At 45.2% G+C, this 21,936-nt stretch overlaps 1 protein-coding gene across 1 annotated transcript in view; it reads left to right on the top strand.

Moving 5' to 3' along the window:
• Grin2b (glutamate ionotropic receptor NMDA type subunit 2B) overlaps window positions 1-21,279 on the top strand; it is a 668,532-nt gene extending 647,253 nt beyond the window's left edge. Inside the window, exons 24-27 of the mRNA XM_076568099.1 lie at window positions 9,981-10,141; window positions 11,894-12,081; window positions 14,461-14,699; window positions 17,075-21,279. Coding sequence (XP_076424214.1) covers window positions 9,981-10,141; window positions 11,894-12,081; window positions 14,461-14,699; window positions 17,075-18,928 — 2,442 coding nt within the window. The 3' untranslated portion in view covers window positions 18,929-21,279. The remainder of the gene's footprint in view (window positions 1-9,980; window positions 10,142-11,893; window positions 12,082-14,460; window positions 14,700-17,074) is intronic.
• Window positions 21,280-21,936: the final 657 nt, after the last annotated feature.

The raw sequence follows: 21,936 nt of genomic DNA, 5'->3' as shown, positions 1-21,936 counted from the left end.
CATCTCCACAGCCAGGTTGACCCATGGGTGGGGTCTTGAGGGACCTCTCTGAAACTCACATTTCAAGATAGAAGAATTCAAATTTGAACATAGGTCTTTGATCCCTGAAGTAATACATACACTTAGCGTTTTAGAATTCAACTGTCTATAGACCATGTACTTGTCCCATCTTTCCCAAGTTTACTGTGTTGTCATCTAGACCCTCTTTCTTTAATTTGGGGGGGGGTTGTGGGTTCCCCCACCCTGGTTCTTGAAATGGAGTCTTGCTATGTAGATGTCTATGGTTAATGGGAAGACACAGGAGTAAGCAGTGTGGTCATTTGCATTAATACTCCTGGGTAATGAAGAATGATAGTTGTTGTCTCACTGTAAAAGTCCAAAGTCTCCATTCTATGGGAATAGAGAGCAGGTCATTGTGTGTCAGGGACTGGGGAGGTCTATATAGGAATATCATGAGGGAGCTTTTCAGGTAATGGAATTGTATTGTATCTTAACAGTACTGGTGACAAGATCTGTATGGTTAAAATTCATTGACATGTTCATCAATTGTACTGGCTAGTTTTGTGTCAACTTGACATAAGCTGGAGTTATCAGAGAGGAAGAAGCCGTAGTTGAGGAAATGCCTCCATGGGATCCAGCTGTAAGGCATTTTCTTAATTAGTGATCAATAGGGGAGGGCCCAGCCCATTGTGGGTGGTGCCATCCCTGGGGTGGTGGTCCCCGATTCTGTAAGATGGCAGGCTGAGCAAGCCAGGGGAAGGAAGCCAGTAAGCAGCACCCCTCAATGGCTTCTGCATCAGGTCCTGCCTCCAGGATCATGTCCTACTTGAGTTCCTGTCCTGACTTCCTTCAGTGATGAACAGTGATGTGGTAGGGTAAGCCAAAGAAACCCTCTTCTCCTCAATTTGCTTTTTGGTCATGGTGTTTTGTTGCATCAGTAGAAACCCTCACTAAGACATCAGTGATGATAATGATACCCAAAGTCAATAGTTTGGAAGTACTGTGAAGGTGGAGGGTAATGACGATAAATAGGAATGGGAAGAGGAGAGTTCAGGAGAGATAAAGAGGGTCACTGTAGAATTTGTATCAGTATACACACTGCAGGCAGAACCCACCCATCTTTTCTCCTGAGGGCCTAGAAGGGCTGAGTGGCATTTGGGCATTGATTCTCTTTGTTATTCAAATGTAGAATCAGAAGTAAAGGGATGAATTATTTATGTGTGGGATCTTCACGCGCTGAAGACAAAAGCCCCCAGGTCCCTCATCGCAAGCAGGATAGCCTTGCGCAGAGTGTCCAGCCTGCAGCTCTGCAAGGTCACAGCTCTGGTTTGTTCTAACCTGCATGTGCTGATGGGACAGACTGAAGGAGAAGAGCCGTTTCCAGGCTGCTCTTCACACTGAAAGGCACTTTCTCAACCCCTCCATTGCAATAGAAGCACTCTCCCTGTGTGGCATCACTCACCAGAACTAACTGCGGTTCATCTCCAGTTAACCTCCTAAGGACAGGCGACAGGTCACTGAGCTAGAGGTCTAGGTGAGAACAGCAGCCTGGACACCAGAGGCCATCTGCACTGAGGAGATATGGGGCGTCATTTGTTGTTTTCAGTCCTTTGTCTTTCCGGTGGCCTCCAACACTTCACAAATGAGTTTTCACTCTCACATTAAGAAACTAGCCAGGTTAGAGGGGAGTGTGGAAACAGCATCCCGTCCCCGCCCCGCCCCGCCCCACCCCTACCATCCCAAACTCCACTTCCATCTTTGCGGCTTCAGTCTACCTGCTTCAGGAAGCCTTTCGCGAATCCTGGCCTGGTGGCAGCTGTTCTCATTTGGAATTTTTATGGCCACAGCACCTCCGGGGTCTCCCATGTTAGATGGGGTGCAGGCAACATCCTTCATGGTCATGGGGAGAGTGTAACATTTCTGTTGCTGTGATAAAACACCATGACCAAGGCAACTTAGAGAAGAAAAAGTTCATTTTGGCTTACGGTTCCAGAGGGTTAGAGTGCATAATAGCAAGGCAGAGGAAGCAGGCAGGCATGGAAATTGGAGCAGGATGCCGAGAGCTTACACTTGAACCACAAGCGCAAGGCAGAGAGGGAGGGAACTGCAGAGGCAGGTGGATTTTACCTCTGAACCTACCCTCAGTGACATACTTCAGGCAGGCCACAGGGACTCAACCACCCCAAAGCACTGAGGACTAAGTATTCAAATGCAGGAACCCATGGGGGACATCCTCATTCAATCCACAACAAAACATCCCCAATGCCTCACATTGTTCTCATCCCCAGCCTCTTCCTGTGTGCCTTGCCCACACTCCCCTCAGAGCTCAGATCCTCTCCAGCTCCTGCTCCTCGGTTTGTTCCTCCTGGCCTGGTGGAGTGTGTTGGCTCCAGAGGACTCTCTCTAACACAAAGGCCTGGTTCTGTCATCCTGACAGAATCCTCCAGTTGCCTCCGATGACAATGGGCGTGATGATAATGATAGCAGGAACCATGTTAACAATAACAGCTAATTCAGCATGCTTTGCATGTGCCAGGCAGGTGCTGTCCTACAACACGGCTCACTCGGGAGAGCTAGCTGAATGTTCATTCGCACTTGGTGCATAGACACACTCTACCAGTTTGGGAAGTGGGGCACGGGCACAGAGAAGTTACATGAGGTGTGCAAGCACTCACAGCTATCACGTGTCAGAGCTGGGGCATGAACTAGGGGAGAGGCCCCCCTGTTTAGCATCTCTTAGTGCAGTGGTTCTCAACCTTCCAAACGCCGTGACCCTTTAATACAGTTCCTCATGTTGTGGTGACCCCCAACCATAAAATTATGTTCATTGTTACTTCATGACTGTAATTTTGCTACTGTTATGAATCATAGTATAAATGTCTGCACTTTCTGATTATCTTAAGCCACCCTGTGAAAGGGTTGTTCAGCCCCCCAAAGGGGTTGTGACCCCCAGGTTGATAACCACTGCCTTGGCGTGAGATCTCTAGTGCATAGATGTCAGCTCCCTTTGAGAGCCGGGCCATGCTTCCCTCTTTGTCTGTATCAGCCTTCTGCCTTATCCATGAGGCTCTAGCAAAGGAAAGGATACTCATGATCAGTGATAGTGCCTGAGCTTTCTCGCTCTGTAGGTACTGAATGAGAGTGGCTAGTATGTCTGCACTGGGTCTTTGAGTAGCTCATTTTGTCTAGACAGGGCTTTGCTTCTTCTGGCCAAGTAAAAAGCTCCTGTGTGTCACCCTTGGAGCTGCCCTTTGCTGTGTGTTCCCACAAGGCCTAGCTTCTCTGAAGCCTCCATCACTTCGTGCCTTACCCTGACTCACCAGTCCGGGCCTTTCTCTTGGCCAGTTCCTGGGCCTCTTGTATGTCCCGCATGTTCTTTGGAAACCCAGTCCTTCTTTTTCCAGTCTCAGTTCGAACACTACCTTCTCAGAGAGGCCTTTTGATGACTGCCAGTCAAAGTCAGTCTGTATCATTACCTGGTTTCTTTTGTTATGGAACACTTTATTTTCACTGTCTGAAACCAGTAACTCATTGTGGTGATGCTACCCTAGTGCTTAGCACCTCAAAGCAAGAACTGCTCCGCTGTATTGTACTGTCTTGTGGATCAGATATCTGGGTAAAGCTGGCTGAGTGTGTCTTCTACTTATGTGGCATGGATCAAGTCCCCTGATCTTCATCCAGAGGCTAAGCTGAACCTGGCTGGGCTTGAAGGTCCAGAATGGCTTTATTGATATCTCTGATGTGCTGGCTGGAATGGGTAGAGCAGAGAGTCCATCAGAGGGTAGTCAGGAGCTCCCACAGATAACTGTCTCCAGTTTGGTAGCCTCAGGACTGGGACTAGGCCTTGGTCCAAGACTAGGTATGTTGGACTCCTTATATACTAAAATGTTCCCTTGAAAAGAGGTTCAAGAGGCCAGTGAAGAAGCTACAAAGAAGCATACTTACTTCCTGATCTCAGAGGTCTCAGGGCAGTACCTCTGGACTTCGCTGCATCAAGTCACCTGGTCACTATATGTCTTAGTTAGGGTTTCTATTTCCTGATCTCAGAAGTCTCAGGGTAGTACCTCTGGACTTTTCTGCATCAAGTCACCTGGTCAATGTGTGTCTTAGTTAGAGTCTTATTGCTGTGAAAAGACACCATGACCACGGCAACTCTTATAAAGGAAAACATTGTGGCTGTCTCACTTACGGTTCAGAGGTCCAGTCCATTATCATCACGGCAGAACATGGTAGAGTACTGGCAGACATGGTGCTGGAGCTGAGGGTCCTACATCTCGCAGGCAACAGGAAGTGGTCTCAGTGTCAAAATGAGCAAAGCTTGAGCATAGGAAGCCTCAAAGCCCACCCCCACGGTGACACACTTCCGCAACAAGACCACGCCTACTCCAGCAAGGCCACACCTCCTAGTAGAACTTTCCTTCAAACCACCACAGCCTAGAATCAAAGAGAGGGAACATAGGGATATGATGTGAATGGCAAAATACGTGTGGCTAACTTTAGCTTACCACATATTTAAAATACATGCATGCACATGTGTGTGCATGTTGATATGAACACACACATATGTACTGATGTATGTTTGCATACGTTTACTTACCACTCTTCCTTGACATGAGCTTCTCGATCTTATTTGGCACTGCCATATCCTGTGCACCTAGAACCTTGTCTACGCAGAATAAATACTTCCTGAATACAAATATAAATGGAAGAGTGTGTGCAAAAAGAAGTGAATGGCAGAATAAACAAACACTTGGATGAACACTTATATTTCTGACTCTCCTGGGAGGTTAGCTCCTGGAAATAGGGCCTGATGTTTTCTGTCTTTTTTTCATAGCTTAACATAGTCCTCTCCACTAATAGAGGCTTGGTAAATATTTGCCAAATGAATGGATGTATTCTAATTATCATATATAAAGAAGATGATGTGGTAATTCCCAGCACATACATAGGTGTTAAATGAATGTGGCTATTATTAATGGATTAACAGAGTCCTGAACTTTGGAAAATCAAATTTCATATTTATTTGACTGTAAGAAAAAAAAACTGGACTAGACTGGACCCACTCCCCTTGTTCCTCTTTCCTTTTCATTGCCACAAGCTCTGCGAGAAGCTCCTTGGTGGGCTGGTGGCAGACAAACAGCCCCAGGGACCCACAGACTGATCATTTGGGGTGCGAGTGAGGACCTTTGCTCCTGGTCCTCAGGCATCTTTCCCCTTGCCTGACTGACTGCTGACACAAACTCACTTAAAAGTCGGTAAGACAGAGGCTGAGATGCTGATGTGAAAGGCTCAGGGTGCTGCATCCCGATTCACTGCTCTCCTGGAGGAGCCAGAGAGATCACGATTCTAACATTGTGCCTTGGTGCTACCTTTTGTGGTGTGAGCATCAGTGACTGCCAGGAGCAAGCCTTGGATCCGGTGGAGAGGGTGGGAGCAAGCAACTGTGACACCAAAAAGGGAAGGGTAGCCTCCCAGGTGACCCCACTCACTTACAGCATGTGGCCTCGCTTCCCAGGAAGCCAAGGCAAAATGACTCGGCTGATCCCAGCTGGCTGTGGAAAATCTCAGCTTGTCCTTCTCCTTCACACAGCTTTGAGCAATATCCTTGACATCTCATCTTCATCTGTGAAATGGGCCTGAGGCCTGAGGCTCCTCCCCGTCTTTACTGTTATGCCAAACTGGGTGGAGCCTCGAAGACTGAATTGAAAGAAGCCTTACAGTGACAAAAGTGAATAGCAAGGAATGCTGGGTTGTTTTGTTGTGGTGGTGTTTTTTTAATTCACTATCTTAAAATCAGACAGTGTTTTAAAATCTAATTGTTATTGATGTTAGAATTTTTTAAATTATTTGTCAAGGTCCTCCCTCTTCTGATTTAGATTCTTCACAGTAGACATATTTATTCCTCCTTTATACCCCAGAGACCATCATTGTCATGGAGGTTAAACCACAGGGCTCTGCATCTTGGGGTGAGTTTTATTACAAGGGCATTTATTGAAACATCAAGGCATTTGGGAGTTCTCCTTTTTTTTCTTCCCCATGGGTCTCCTTAAGCATACTGTTTCCTATAAATGTGAATTTTAGTTAAGTTCAATGTCCAATGACAGGTTTTAAAGAGCTGCTTTATTTAAACCTACTATCAAGCCGAATAAGAATTTTCACAGGAGAAGGCAAGCTTACTTCTACATCTGCTCTGGCTGATTCTGAGCCTGTGTCTTCCCTGATGGCCCCGGACTGGCCTAGTTGAAGGGACAGATTAGAGAAAAAGACTTATCAGTCTGCCCAAACACTGCCTCATACAAGGCAATTTTAGATATTGGAACTTCATCGCCACAGAAGCAGCTAATAGTTTTGAGTTTCATACATTATTAAGTGCTTTCCTATGTATTACCTTAGTTATTAAAAAAATATTTCCAGGAAAAAAAATGGAATGTTGCCAGATTAAGGAATTTACCTGTGTTCCTGTTCCTATAATAGGCATGAACAATGACTGAATTTAAATCCAAATTGCCTCCAAGCTAAATTCTGTCCAAAGGACAACCCCCTCCCATCCTTCCCATTGTAGTCTAGGTTGTTTCTCTGGTTATGTGCTCATGGAAGATGCCTAAATGATGTAAGTCTTGTGCTGCTATTATCTAATTTGTTTTTTAAATAGCTTTAATTCATTTTCAGATTCTTCATCCCAGTTGGTGGCTTATCTTTTCATGATCACAACTGCATCTTTTAAAGAGAAGTTCTGAATCTTGATGAACTTTCATTTATCTTTACTTCCTCTGTTGGTGGGTTGTACATGTGATATATAGTCTTCGTCTAATCCTAGGTTACAAAAATGTTCTCATATATTTTCTCTTGAAAATTTTTACAACTTCTAGGTAATTGCTATTGATCTTGTGAGGTGAGGAATAAGGTTTGTTTTGTACAGGAACATCTAATTATCTTCACACCATTTGTTGAGAGCTCACTTATCTCCACTGAGCTGCCTTCGCGCTGTGTCTGTGTGTGTCTCTTGATAGCTACTCTCTTCTGTCAGCCTTCCCCTTCATCATCTTCACACCAATGCGGTAACAGCACCTTCAGTGTGTCTTCAAATCCTTCCGTGTTGCTTTCTCTTCTCCTTGAAAATGGTGTTTGCTACTCTAGGTCTTCATTTTTTATGTTTTATTTAGCTATGGATGTGATTATAAAATAACATAGAAAACTTAAAGATCATTTCACATGAAAAGATCATGTTACAAAGTTAGAAACATCTTAGCTTTGTGATTCCTCAGGAAGTAGGAACATTGGGCAGAGGATCCATTTAGTTCATCAAAGGTTGTGTGTACCCTGCATACGTTGTTTTTTTTTTAAAAAAAATACCTCAATGATAATAATTCATATTAGATCTGAATTGGCTGTAGTTCCAATATTCACTAATACTTTAGACACTGTTGGGGAGCGGTCTCTCAGTCAGTGTTTGTATCTATTGTCGTTGTCTGAGCAAAGCGCGGATTTACAGGTGAGGGGGTTGTAGCTGACTACACTGGCTGCTGTCTCCTGTGCTCTCCAGTCTGCTCTGGATTGGGGGATGGTTTTCTTCAGATTTGTGGGGAGTTCTATTTGACAGTAATGTGTGAAGCATTCTGGTATCTGTCTCTTTTATTAAAGCACAGTCTTGTTTACTGTAAGCTCACTATCTGCGGGGCACAGTGAGGAGTCATTCTTAATTAGGCCTGGGTAACACTGATGATCTTGGCCACCACTGCCACTGGGTGCTACTGAGAAAATTACCCTCATTGTTCCCTGTTTCATCTTTTGTCCAATGAAAGGCTTAAGCTAGTTAGCTTTGAGCAAACAACTCGACTCTAAAGTCTCTGATCTTCTACTATCTTTATTCACTTAAAATTGTAACCTTTATCAAAAATAAACAAAGGCTATTAATGGTATAAATCATGGTGATCACAAAAGGGAAGTTTTCCAGTTGGGCTGTCTGGTCTTTTGAGGCACTCAAACATCCCACCACCACAGCATGAGTCTCTGACTCCTAACTATGGCCAACGCTGAGTAGCTGGAGTGGCTGCAATGGCGCCTTGTGCTAGGAGAATCTATGGCCCAGGAAGCCCTCGCATTCTGAGAAGGATAAGAATGGCCACTGAACCTAGACCATTCAAAAAGCTTAGTGGTCCCTCAGGGATGGGCTAGGTTTACAAATACGTCTCCGGGGTAACAGGTACAGTATTGAAACCAAGAGCACTTAAAACATCTTCACTGTCCCCTCTATGCCAAGGTCCAGCTTTGTGCCCATATTCTGTGTCATCTTAGCTATAGTTTCAGGACAAGAAGATTGGACAGCCTGCTGCTTATCAGCCAACAAAATTGAAATGTACATGAGTTTAAAACAATATGGGACCTTGACCAAGCATCTAGTGTCTCAGTTTGCTTTCTATTGCTGTGATGAAGCCTCTGACCATGGGCCCATATGGAGAAGGAGAGGCTATTTGGCTTATGTAAGTCCCAATCACAGTCCATGAATGAGCGAAGCCAAGGCAGGGACTCAAGCATGGCAGGAACCTGGAGGCAGGAACTAAAGCCCAAACCATGGAGGAGTGTTGCTTCCTGGCTTGTTCTCTGTGGCTTTTTCAGGTTTGTGTTTTCCTTTACAAAAGCCCAGGACCACCTATGCAAAGGTGGCACTGCCCCCAGTGGACTAGGCCCGCCCACATCAATCACTAATCAAGAAAATACCTTACAGACCTGCCTACAGGACAATGTGTTGTAGGTGTGTTCTCAGTTGAAGTCCCTCTAACCAGGTGACCTGGTTGGTGTCAAGCAGCCCTGCCGTGTATCAGGTGCTGTGCCAGCTTCTCTTGCCCTGTGTTAAGGATGCCGTGGTCTTGAAAGCTGGACATCATCAACTCCTTGTTATGGAGGAGGAGATGCTGCACAATTTCTGTTAATGACCAGAGTCAGGAAATAGCAAGTGGCAAGGCTGGTCTTCATGTCTGTCTCAACCTCAAGCTTAACCTATTTGTGGCCACATCAAAGACCAGTTCTCAGTACTTAGCCAGTACATTTAGGGAATTGTTGAATTTATAGTATGAACCATAGTCCTCTAAACCAGAATAACAAGTACTGATGGATCACTTTGGGGTCAATTTGATAGAAGGAAGAATTCACAGAAGCAGTTGCTTTGAGCTATATTTTGAAATGAAGGACATGAATTACCCTGAAGAGAAAGGTGAGTTTGTGTTAAAGAGATGGATTCGATGAGGCTGTGAAAATACAAATGGTCAAATTATGTGCCCTGGAAGCAACATTAAGACATAACTCATTGCAGGGTAATAGCTAGGAATAAAACTGACGTCATAGGAATAGAATCCAAAAAATTTCAATTCTAGTGCTAGGCACTGGAGATACTCTCTCAGAATTTAAGCAAGAGGGAAACATAGTCAAAGTGACATGGGATTTGCAAGTTATCCAATAGCAGGTATAGGATCAATGGGATTTTGAGTACTTTGAAGGTCAAGGGAAAATTTCTCAGCAAAATATATTTGATATTCAAACATTATCTTCATGAACATAATGCTGTGTGAGCTTAATTGTACAATGACAGTGTATTAAGAGGCCTGAGTGCAGATTTTAGACAATTTTTGGAAATAAAGGTAACTAATCTACCGCAGTCGAACTGTATCATACCACTTCCAGCCTCATCATCACTGGTATTGTGCTGTGTGCAGAGAAGGAACCCACAGGTTAGAGATTAAACTCAGGGTTGGACAAATAGAAATCTCTTAACAATATGTATTAAATTGAGTTGAACTGAAGTCCACTTCAGAAGGCAATTACTGCTCCTGAGTGAGGGCTAATGTGTTTGGTGAATTATAGTTGGTTCTTTTCCATTATAAACTCACTAATGCTGACTAAATGTCTCTTCATATTTTTCTAAAGCATTTCTTCCTTTCTCTGTCTCTGCCTATCTCTCTCTCTCTCTTTCTTTCTCTCTCCAGTTCCAGAGGCCTAATGACTTTTCACCCCCTTTCCGCTTTGGGACTGTGCCCAATGGCAGCACAGAGAGGAATATCCGCAATAACTATGCAGAAATGCATGCCTACATGGGAAAGTTCAACCAAAGGGGTGTAGATGATGCATTGCTCTCCCTGAAAACGGGGTAAGAATGGCCTCCAAGCTCAGAGTGATATGTTTCTCACATCCATTAGTCACAGATTGAACTGGTACCATAATCATTAAATCAAAGACTGTTTCCAAGTTAAATTGGACAGCAACATTGCAACCATTGTACAAAAATTTGTATGCTGTGACTTGCTTCTATGTACCATCCTGCAAACCATTTTCTGCTTGCATGATTGTGGCCATGGAGTGGAAATGAAACAGATCAAAAAGCAGAAGGAGGGATCAAGGAGAGAGCTCACATATGTTACACATGTGCTATAGTCTAAGAGGTGAAAAAGACAGTTCTGGGGTCTATGAACAAGGGAGAAATAAAAGAGGAAGCGTGCAAACGTTTTCAGTTAACAACAAAATGTGCTGATTGAGCATTAATCCCAGCTTTGATTATCATTCCTCATAGCCCTTCTCTGTACCCTGGATGTATTTGTTCACAAACTGTCGACATACTGTCATGTAGCTCCCTGGGCACATTGTCCTTTTATTTGAAAGCCAGAGTTGTGAAAAATGGTCAACACTGGACACTGTAAATATTGAGATTTGGAGGCTAATGGATCGTATAACTGTTTCCCTTTGTTCTATGATGACTACCAGCTTGTGGACCTTGTCTGGTCACCCTTGCACCTCAAGGTCTCCAAGCACCACCCAGACATGTGGACATTTAAGATACTGTGAGATTCAATCTTACTGCTGTAAACAAAGTCACAACAGATTTCAGAAGTTGGGATCTGAAGTTAGGGTAGGAGTACTCTGGATAGTCCAAACCATGGGACACCCAGAGTTATACCAGAATGTTGGTATTTGGTCATGCTACCAACCTTTACCTGTTAAGATGCATTTTATAAAATGTCCTGTGGCTTGTCATGTCAGAAAGAGATTGTTTTTCTTGAAGAGGCACAAAGATCCCTAACTTGTAAATGTTCGGGCGGGAGCGGGGTTGCATGGTCTGCTTCCATTCAGGCCTGTTACTTGCATGGCTTCATCCGAGCTGCTTCCTCTGCCTCTAACATGTGGAAATGTTGGTTGGAAACAGTGTTGCATGCCTTCCTGCTCTCCGCCCGGATCTTTTCTACATGTCCCTTCTTTGCAGAGCCCGGTGTCTCACGGGATGTGCATGTACCCTTAGGGATTTGAATGACCTGGGTCCTTCTGTATGTCACCTTCTCTTGCAGTGTTGCACATTTGCTTTGGCACACGTTTGTGCTGTCACCACTCTGGCCCCTCGAAGCAAAGTCTCATGAGACAAGAGAATAGTGAAATCTTTCTGACTGCCAAAATAGCCATACATCTCCTGAAACATGTACACCTACACTTTCCCCCACTCCGGACTGTAATGAACTGAGAAATGAAAAACGTTATATAAGTCTTTGCCCATGCTATTTGTTATCATTGTGGTGCTTACTTTTCATTATTTGTGTTATTATTTTTATTGATTCCTTTTTACTCTTTCTTCTTTTCAGACACAGCTTATGAGTTGGCCTCAGGCCCAACTTACATTCTTACCATTCCTAGTGGGAGGGGAAAAAAATAAACAACTCTTTTCAACCTGAAGTCCCAACAAGAGCACCGCCCTGGGATGCAGGCTTTAGGCTCTGACAATAGTCTTGAGCCTCACTGTGAGCCAGTCCTCCACATAGCTTCGGGAACCCCAGCACTTCATACTAATGGCCCCATAGGTAGTTTTGGTGTGTCATTTCCTCCTTGGTATTTGTCGGTTTGTCTCTTTCCTGTGCAGGAAGCTCGATGCCTTCATCTATGATGCAGCCGTGCTCAACTACATGGCCGGAAGAGATGAAGGCTGCAAGCTGGTGACCATTGGCAGTGGCAAGGTCTTTGCTTCTACTGGCTATGGCATTGCCATCCAGAAAGATTCTGGGTGGAAGCGCCAGGTGGACCTTGCTATTCTGCAGCTATTTGGAGATGGTGAGTTAAAGAAAGGGGAAGTGTTCACTTGGTCTCAACCAATGGCCATTCTGAAATAGCAACCTCTCTTCTCTGCATATCCAAAACAGCTTGTCACAGGATGTGATAAGATTGAAGAGCACTTTTTAGATTCCTGGGGTTGCCATAACAAATGACATGAATGGAAAGACATAAACAGTAGGATTCACTGTGCTGAAGCTCTGGGCACTGTAGGTGTCAATACAGCTGTCTTTATTGGAAGTGGTGAAAGAGACTCCTCCTTATGCTTGTCCCATGACTTTTGTTACCTTGCTGGTTCTACTTGGTATTCCTTGACCTGTGAAAGCACCACTCAGACCTTTACATTCATTCTACCTGGGTGCATGTTTTTATTCTGTATTCATCTCTCTCTGAATTCACATTTTTGTTAAAGCCAATCATATGAGACTGTGTTCCAGTGTGACCTCACCATGATCAATTACATTTGCAATGACCTTATTTCCAAATAAAGCCACATCCTAAGCTACCAGAAGTTAGGAGTTCAATAAATGAATTGCAAGGAGACCCTCTTTAACCTGCATGGGGTAAAAGATGAAGGAAGAGATTAAAGTGGTTGGTGACAAGTGTACATTTGAAGATTGTGTGGTATAATGAAACCACTCAGGGATGGCGTAGGTTACAGTTAGACATTTCAGATATCACTCCACGAGTGGCCCGAAACAGAGCTGTAGGGAAGTGCTCTTTCTGTTCTCAGAGAAGTGAGTGTGTGGCTGTTTCCTCATCCTTCACTCTGTTCTGCCTTGATCATTATTGCTGAAGAGGCAGAGGGAAATGTAGATACCAAAAGGTGCTTTACTGTGTCTTTCCAGTGGTGGACTGAACACTGAAAAAATTTAGTTCATTAAACTACTATCTTCTGAATTTCTCTTCACTTCATTATCCAAAGCACTGACTCTTCCCACCAGTCCTCACACACAAGCTAATCCAGAGACAGATGGGCCTCACTCTGCATGGTCCCCTTGCCCATCAGCCATGTGGGTTTATTGTGGCTGTAGGACCTTTTCTGTTGGGAAAGACATCAGAGACAATCCCAGAGATAGGTTTCCAGACTCCAGCTGCATCTGGCTGCTGCACTACTTAGGAAAAGCATTGTTGAATTGAAGAAGAAAGAAATAAAAGTGAGTGGAGTCCCATCAGGAAGAGTAGAGGTTTTATAGCTGCAACCTCGACAAACCATGTTGGTATAACTAATAGTCACAGCCAAATGGATCCTTATTCTATGACCAAGTCCATCAATAGAGAGGACTTTGGCCTTCACTGGGCCATACAAAGTTCAAACTTTTGTCCAAACCTGAATTGACAGACCAGTTTCCTTCATGAGATTTCTAGAATTTCATGTGTGTGGAATTAGTGACATTCTAGGGTACATGATTTTTATTTATTTATTTATTTATTTATTTATTTATTTATTTATTTATTTATTTATTTATTTATTTTGGTCTAAGATTTCTACATTTCTGCTGACTAATTTTCAGTGATAGTAGATAAAAGTCATTGAGATCTGACAGAACTGATGTAATCAATGCTCCCTTAATCAGGGTGGAGAAGAAGCAGGTTCTACTAGAGTGGTCTTGTTTCATTTCAGCTTACTCCTCTTTTGCTTTTCATATTTTCTCTATAAGAGATGTGTAATTCTGAGAGACCATAGGGATTCAACCCTTCTCCAATCTCTTTCAACTTCTTCCCCAATCTAATCTGCTCTGTATAATCCCAACATTCTTACCCATTGATTATGTTATCCCCAGTGTCTATAAAATAAAGGACAGAATGTTTAACCTCAGAATCCTTGCATTAATTGTTTTATTAAGCTTTCTTACTGAGGGTCATTCTGTTTGAACTGTTTTTCTTGCCTCTCCTTAAATGAGTCTCTGTTTCCCCACCCCTTCCTCATTGAGTATGGGATTCCCACATTCTGGAATGATTTATGTACAATAAAAATTAAAATCCATTCCCACTCTCAAGTCCTCCCCGCTCCCTGCTTTCTCCCATTGACCACTTTGTCTATGAGCCGTTGTTACTGATTAAAACTCTTGTTCTTTGCATAGCATATTGCACATGATAGCCAGCATTGAGCTGCCAATTTACACTGGATAAAGGAGAGCCACAGGGAAGTTCCATGTGTTGTGTCACCCATAGTTCATTCATTACATTTTCACTGAATACTTAGGGATATATTGGTGAGTTGAGATGTAATGGTGTTAATAAAAAGTATTAATTTTCTCTCTCTGTGTTTGTCTCTTTCTGTCATATTTTTATGCCCTTCAACTTTCTTCCTACTTTGTCTCATCTCTCCTCCTTCTTTCCCCCCTTTATCTGTCTCCATCCCTGCCCTTTTTCTAGGGGAGATGGAAGAACTGGAAGCTCTCTGGCTCACTGGCATTTGCCACAATGAGAAGAATGAGGTTATGAGCAGCCAGCTGGACATCGACAACATGGCAGGCGTCTTCTATATGCTGGGGGCAGCTATGGCTCTCAGCCTCATCACCTTCATCTGTGAACATCTGTTCTATTGGCAGTTCCGACATTGTTTCATGGGTGTCTGTTCTGGCAAGCCTGGCATGGTCTTCTCCATCAGCAGAGTAAGTGTTTTGATTTAAGTACCCAGAGCTTGTTAAGGATGGTTTAGCCTTGTTCTGTGCCAAGCGGAGAGGCCCAATAGAGTGTTAGCTCCAGCCTTATGTAGCTAAAGCATGAAACCACATCATGTGCACTTCTCCAGGAGTCTGTGGGAAAGAAATTCAAGTGTTTTTAAAAGGGGTGATGCTATGTTTCCTTCCATTTGAGTCTCAGACATTTGATTCTCAATTTTAAAAAAGGGTAGATCTCTCAAAATAGAAGATTTGACTTTTCCCCATTTGCCTCTTACATCACCATTAATTGATTCTGTATAGGCTGCATTAATCTCTTGATCCTTAAATAATAGGGTGTGATATCTCTTATTCTAACACACAAAGGCATATTACTGGTGGTTTTACTGTTCTCATATTTTAACTACATGTGAGATGTGGAGAATTAAAGAGCCTAAAGGTTGGATGTGGTGGCACATACCTACAATACCAACACTGGGAGACTGAGACAAGAGGATCGTGTGTGTGTGTGTGTGTGTCTGTGTGTGTGTGTGTGTGTTACAGATACATAACATTTTAAAAAGCCTAACAGAACCCAAGTCTTGACTCATAAGAAACTTATATTCCAAAAACTTACTTAACTGGGGCAAGACTTCAGGCTAAGTTAGAGATCTTCTTCATCTCTAGGTCAGAGTGAGGTACTGGGGAAATAATTGGGTTTAGAGATCTTCATTTTGAGTTCAGAGTGGGATGTTGGGGAAATAGTTGAGTATATGAACCTCAGGTCACAGAGGGAAATTTTTTAAAGAGTAGGATTCTCTGATGTTATTAATGCAGTTGTAGGACTCTCACATGAGTAGTGAACTCAAATGACCCTTTAAAGTTGAGGATTGTGTGTTCCATATGTGACCAACCTTGACTCAAATGGAGTTATGAAAGAAATGGATTTCTCATTAAATTGTTTCATTCTCTGGTCATTTTCCTGCCATGTTTTAGTGACAGGGAGCAATTCTCTACTTCCTCTCTAGCTGTCAGTTAATGCAGGTCATTTAGTCACATAAAAACAAGAGAAGGGAATTTGTGGGACTCTTGGTCCCTGGGCCCCTGGTTCCACTGTGTAGCCCTTCCCAGAGGCCACAGGAGCAACAGAAAAGAGAAATCTCAGCCATGGCCCTGTGACAAGACCACTGTCTTCACCAAGGAGGACACTTAGCATTTCCTCCTGGCCACTGTCCAGAGGTCAGAAGTGAGAAGCAGAAAGAGAGTAGAATCCCCAGATCTTGTCTCCCAAACTCTGACACCTCTTTGCCACATAACCGCCATTTTCCTTCTCACCGTTTCTTCTCTCCACCCTGCCCATCCAGATAAGATTCCTTTCCAAACAAACCTTCTTAGAGGTGAGGATGCAGTTTAGAGCCCTTCTCCACATTCCTTCTCTTGTCAGGAACAAAACCCCACGTCTGCTCACCTTTCACGGCAGCACAGGAGAGGTGTGCAGTTGGGTGAACTGACTTTAGACATGGGAAGACTGGTGACCCAGGAAAACAACCCATCTTTTCTCATGGATGATGTCCTCCAGTGCCCTGAACAAGTAGCTATATACCTATACACAGGGTATTCTTCATCAATACTAACTTGATAGAACATTAATTAATTATGATAATACTTAATATAAGAAGGAAACTAAGAGTTAAAGAGTGAATAAAGGAGAGACCTCAACAAGGGAGTTATTTATTCATATCAAGCTCTTGATATTTGTCCCAATTCTTCCCTCCCACAGTGTAGGCCACAGCAGTAGCAAATCCTTCTTTGACCCCAGGGCTTTCTAATTCTCTGTGTGAATTTAGTTCATGCTTAGCTACAAAACAGCATTGTTCCCTTGTTATTTGCTGACCAAAATTCTAAAAGCTGCTCAAAATGGTCAGAGCTAGAAACAAGAGGCAATTGTGAGCAACTTCAGCCAGCAGTGGCCAACCAGAGCAAAAGGGCCCCAGCATCTGTGCTGAGATGCCTTGTGCTTCCAAGAATCTGCTCATAATTTGCCATATGTTTACGGCATGGATTCTTTTATAAAATGTAAAAATCTGGGGATAGGAAGGAAAACCAAGACAGATCATGTTTGGAGTTGAAGCACAAATACCATGTTATCTGTTTATTCAAGTCCTTTGGTATGACCATTCTCCTCTCTGATGGACAGGATTTTGCTAAATTCAAGGGGTTACTTCAGCCAAGCTCCGAGTCACATTTTCTGTGAGTGTAGCACACTGCCTGTCTCATGGTTCTCCCGTCTTTGTCTTCTCCCATTCGACCATCAGTGGTGGGGCACTGTTGTCTATGCTGTGTTCCATTTCTCGGAACTCAATGTGTACCATCCTCTGTCCCCTCAGGGCATCTACAGCTGCATCCATGGAGTAGCTATAGAGGAGCGCCAATCTGTGATGAACTCCCCCACCGCTACCATGAACAACACACACTCCAACATCCTGCGCCTGCTCCGCACAGCCAAGAACATGGCCAACCTGTCTGGAGTAAACGGCTCCCCTCAGAGTGCCCTGGACTTCATCCGGCGAGAGTCCTCTGTCTATGACATCTCTGAGCATCGCCGCAGCTTCACCCATTCAGATTGCAAGTCTTACAACAACCCGCCCTGTGAGGAAAACCTATTCAGTGACTACATTAGCGAGGTGGAGAGGACATTCGGTAACCTGCAGCTGAAGGACAGCAACGTGTACCAAGACCACTATCACCATCACCACCGACCACACAGCATTGGCAGCACCAGCTCCATTGACGGGCTCTACGACTGTGACAACCCACCCTTTACCACCCAGCCCCGGTCAATCAGCAAGAAACCCCTGGACATCGGCCTGCCCTCCTCCAAACACAGCCAGCTCAGTGACCTGTATGGCAAATTCTCCTTCAAGAGTGACCGCTACAGTGGCCATGATGATTTGATTCGATCGGATGTCTCGGACATCTCCACACACACTGTCACCTATGGAAACATCGAGGGTAACGCAGCCAAGAGGAGGAAGCAGCAATACAAGGACAGTCTGAAGAAGCGGCCAGCCTCGGCCAAGTCTAGGCGGGAGTTTGATGAAATTGAGCTGGCCTACCGTCGCCGACCACCCCGCTCCCCGGACCACAAGCGCTACTTCAGGGACAAAGAAGGGCTGCGAGACTTCTACCTGGACCAGTTCCGAACAAAGGAGAACTCGCCTCACTGGGAGCATGTGGACTTGACCGACATTTACAAAGAACGGAGTGATGACTTCAAGCGAGATTCGGTCAGTGGAGGTGGGCCCTGTACCAACAGGTCTCACCTCAAACATGGAACAGGTGATAAACATGGCGTGGTAGGTGGGGTGCCAGCTCCTTGGGAGAAGAATCTGACCAATGTAGATTGGGAGGACCGGTCTGGGGGCAACTTCTGCCGCAGCTGTCCCTCCAAGCTTCACAATTATTCCTCTACAGTGGCAGGGCAGAACTCGGGACGGCAGGCCTGCATCAGGTGTGAGGCCTGCAAGAAGGCTGGTAACCTGTACGACATCAGCGAGGACAACTCCCTGCAGGAACTGGACCAGCCAGCTGCCCCCGTGGCTGTGACATCCAATGCCTCCACCACCAAGTACCCTCAAAGCCCGACCAATTCCAAGGCCCAGAAGAAGAATCGGAACAAACTACGCCGGCAGCACTCTTACGACACCTTCGTGGACCTGCAGAAGGAGGAGGCCGCCTTGGCCCCGCGCAGCGTGAGCCTGAAAGACAAGGGCCGATTCATGGATGGGAGCCCCTACGCCCACATGTTTGAGATGCCAGCTGGTGAGAGTTCCTTTGCCAACAACAAGTCCTCAGTGCCCACTGCCGGACACCACCACAACAATCCTGGCGGCGGCTACATGCTCAGCAAGTCGCTCTACCCTGACCGGGTCACGCAAAACCCTTTCATCCCCACTTTTGGGGATGACCAGTGCTTGCTTCACGGCAGCAAATCCTACTTCTTCAGGCAGCCCACGGTGGCAGGGGCATCGAAAACAAGGCCGGACTTCCGGGCCCTTGTCACCAATAAGCCCGTGGTGTCGGCCCTTCATGGGGCTGTGCCTGCTCGTTTCCAGAAGGACATTTGTATAGGGAACCAGTCCAACCCCTGTGTGCCTAACAACAAAAACCCCAGGGCTTTCAATGGCTCCAGCAATGGACATGTTTATGAGAAACTTTCTAGTATTGAGTCTGATGTCTGAGTGAGGGAAGAGAGAGAGAGAGGTTAAGGTGGGTACGGGAGGGATAGGGCTGTGGGCCGCGTGGTGCGCATGTCATGGAAAGAGTTGGGGGTGAACTTGGCTCCCATTTGCTTTTTCTTGTTCTTTTCATTTCTCTATGGGATCCTGGAGTTCTGGTTCCTACTGAAGGCAACCCTCGTGGCCAGCACCGTTCCTCCTCCCTCGCACAGTTCTCTTCCCCCGCATCTGTCCACCATCCCTGTTCCCCTGAGAGGATAGAACTGGCCTCAGTGTGGGAGGATGGAGAGGCGACAGGAAGGGCTGCCTGTGTGCTTCTTCCTAGTGTGGAAGTTCTCTGAGCACTATGAGGGAGGCTTTCCTGAAACTGCTCTTTGTTCAGGCGAGGAAGTGAAGGTATCCTAAGGAAGGCCATTGGGCCTCCTGCTCAGAAGAGAGAAGAGGCTTTTTGCTGAATTCTTGCTGCATGGTTGGCAGCTGCCTAGGGGCCCTGTAACAAGCAGAGGGCAGGAAGTTCTTCTGTGCTTATATATAAGCCAAATAAAAAGTTTGCTTCAGCTCCATCAAACTCTTTGGTGGTAAACCAAGAGGGGAAGGCCATTGGAAGATGAGGGATTCCTGAGCGAATTGGAGAGTGCACTGCAATAGTGCCCTAGGGTGCATTGGAGGCAAAATAGGGCATTGTGTGTGCACAGATGTCCACGTGCACCTGCCCTCTCCTGTAGTCAGGTGCCTCTGAATATACAGAAGGGAGCCTTGATGCACCACTTCTGCCCACATGCTTAAGTAATGTGCTTGCTTTGGCTTATATATAAACTGATGTCATAAGTGACCTGACTTTGGGCTATCTCTTCCTTTTCCCTTCTTGAGAGAGGACGGAGGTTCTTGACAAAGAAGATTCTATATTGTAGGGGGGAAATGACAGAGGAAAATGGTAGGCACTGAGACAACCCTACAAACTAGATTGTCAGTGTTGCCTGCAGTTTCTATCACCTTGGACAAAGAACTTTCCAGTAAGGCTTAAGGGAAATCGAAGCAGCCATGAATCTTTTATCCAGACTCAGAGCAGAACATTCTAGAAAACTCTTTTAGGCATTTAGCCCCTTGCCTGGCTGAGGTTTGAGGAAGAACTCTCCACAGAAGGCTTTGAAGGAGAGAATTATTTACAGTAGGGTAAGTGAGAGAGGGGGATGTTTCCAATGCTTTGATCCCTTCTTACTTAACCTAGAGCCGAAAGAGTAGGCAGATTCCCCCAGAACTGATGATGAGTGACAGGGGACAGACGAAGGAGAGAAGTGAGCTTGTCCTCAAGGGAAGCCGGAGAGAATGAAGGAGATTTGGAATATGACTTGAACTAATGAGATCACTCCTGATAGAACCTTTCTTTTCTGCAACCCCCAGTTCCCTCTCAGATTATACCACTCAACAGTAAATGTGCGTGTGCATGTGTGTGTGTGAGAGAGAGAGTGTGTGTATGAGTGAGTGTGTACGTGAGTGTGTGTATGGAAAACTCCAGGGATGGGGGTGCTGGCAGGTGTGATGCCCCCTCACTTTAAGTTGGAAATTTAAAAAGGGAAATGAATATTTGTGTCGCTGCCTGGAACTTGGGGTAGGGGTGTTCTATGGGTCAGTTCCACTGTCCTGCCGTCCCTTCACACACGGTGGCATCCAAAGAGCCCTGGGTCTGTTTGGAAGCTTGACTGCAGGACCGCCTTGTCGCACACAGGACACATAAACCAGAAAGGTGCTCATCCTCCTCTGGAACGAAGCTGCCATGTCTCTTCACGCCACACCCTCCAGGGCTGCTCTTTGCCTTCCTGGTCGCCCTGCCTCACGACCTTCCCTCATCTCCCATCCTCGACTGCTGTCTCCCACCTCCCTCCTTGATTTTTTACCTCAGTATCTTTCATTTAAAAGTCAACTGGAGGCCTTGTTTTCTTTCTAAAATGAACGTGGGGGCAAGGGGCTGAACCTCTCAACAGTTTGGAGACAGGAGCGTGGAGTGCTTTACTTTAGGTACCAGGAAAGACTCTGAGAGAGGACCGAGGGAGTGAGGCGACTCCCAGAGGAAGGAGAAGGGCCATAGAAACATTGCTTCACTCTGGCTCTGTCCAAGGGCCAGGGGCTCATCCCTCACCCTTCCTCTTACCTCACCCCTTTAAAATTAAAAAAAGAAAAAAAAAAACCAAACCAACTAACCTAGCGAACAGCAATCTAGAAAGCAGGGGGCTCTGGTGGTCTCCACTGGCCACAGAAATCAAGATGGTGTTTATTTCAGATGTAAATATTTTGTTTTATAATTAATTTTGTATAGATAAAGTGTTCTCCTGTGAGTATTCAGGGTGTTGAGCTGGAGGGAGCGGGGTGGGGATGGGAATGAGGGGGGAATTATTTCGTTACGGGTTTTCATTTTCTGTTGGGAGGAATTGTTTGTATGGCCTTTGCTTCAGAGTGTCTGGAAAAAGTTAATGGGAACAGAAGCCACAATGGTGAACAAGCCAGGGGAAAGTCATTTATGTCCATGCCCCATCTCCAAAACCTGTCTTCCTGCTGGTTTGTGAGAAGTGATCATGTACTTTGGCCTGAGTTTTGCAGGGTCCAAATCAGCACTAAGTAAAACTTGGCCTGCCTCTTGTCTTCTAGGGAGACCATAGGACACCATCACTCTGTCAAAGACAAACTGGTGGCATATGATTTTTCCTTGTCAGTACCTGGGCTTGCAAAGGTTCCCCAAAGGGCTTGAAAAAGAATTGAGGTCCAGTTACCTCCCATTCTTGACGTGGCTGAGAGGTTTCCAGAAGCTAGATTCTGAGAAATCTCACAGCAGCCTTCTCTGATGCTTAACCATCATCCTACCATTCTGATACATCATGCTCTAGAACCTGACCACCCCATCCCCCTATCTGTGCCCACCTATAGAAATGACCACTTCAGGCACACCCAAGAAATACCACAAATTCTGCCTCAGCATGTGGTTTCAGGCTGTACAGGGATAGCAATGGATACAAGAG

This window comes from Peromyscus maniculatus, chromosome 3, assembly GCF_049852395.1.
Source record: "Peromyscus maniculatus bairdii isolate BWxNUB_F1_BW_parent chromosome 3, HU_Pman_BW_mat_3.1, whole genome shotgun sequence".
Taxonomy (NCBI): Eukaryota; Metazoa; Chordata; class Mammalia; order Rodentia; family Cricetidae; genus Peromyscus; species Peromyscus maniculatus.
The sequence above is the reverse complement of the archived record's forward strand: the minus strand, read 5'-3'. Positions and strand labels throughout refer to the sequence as shown.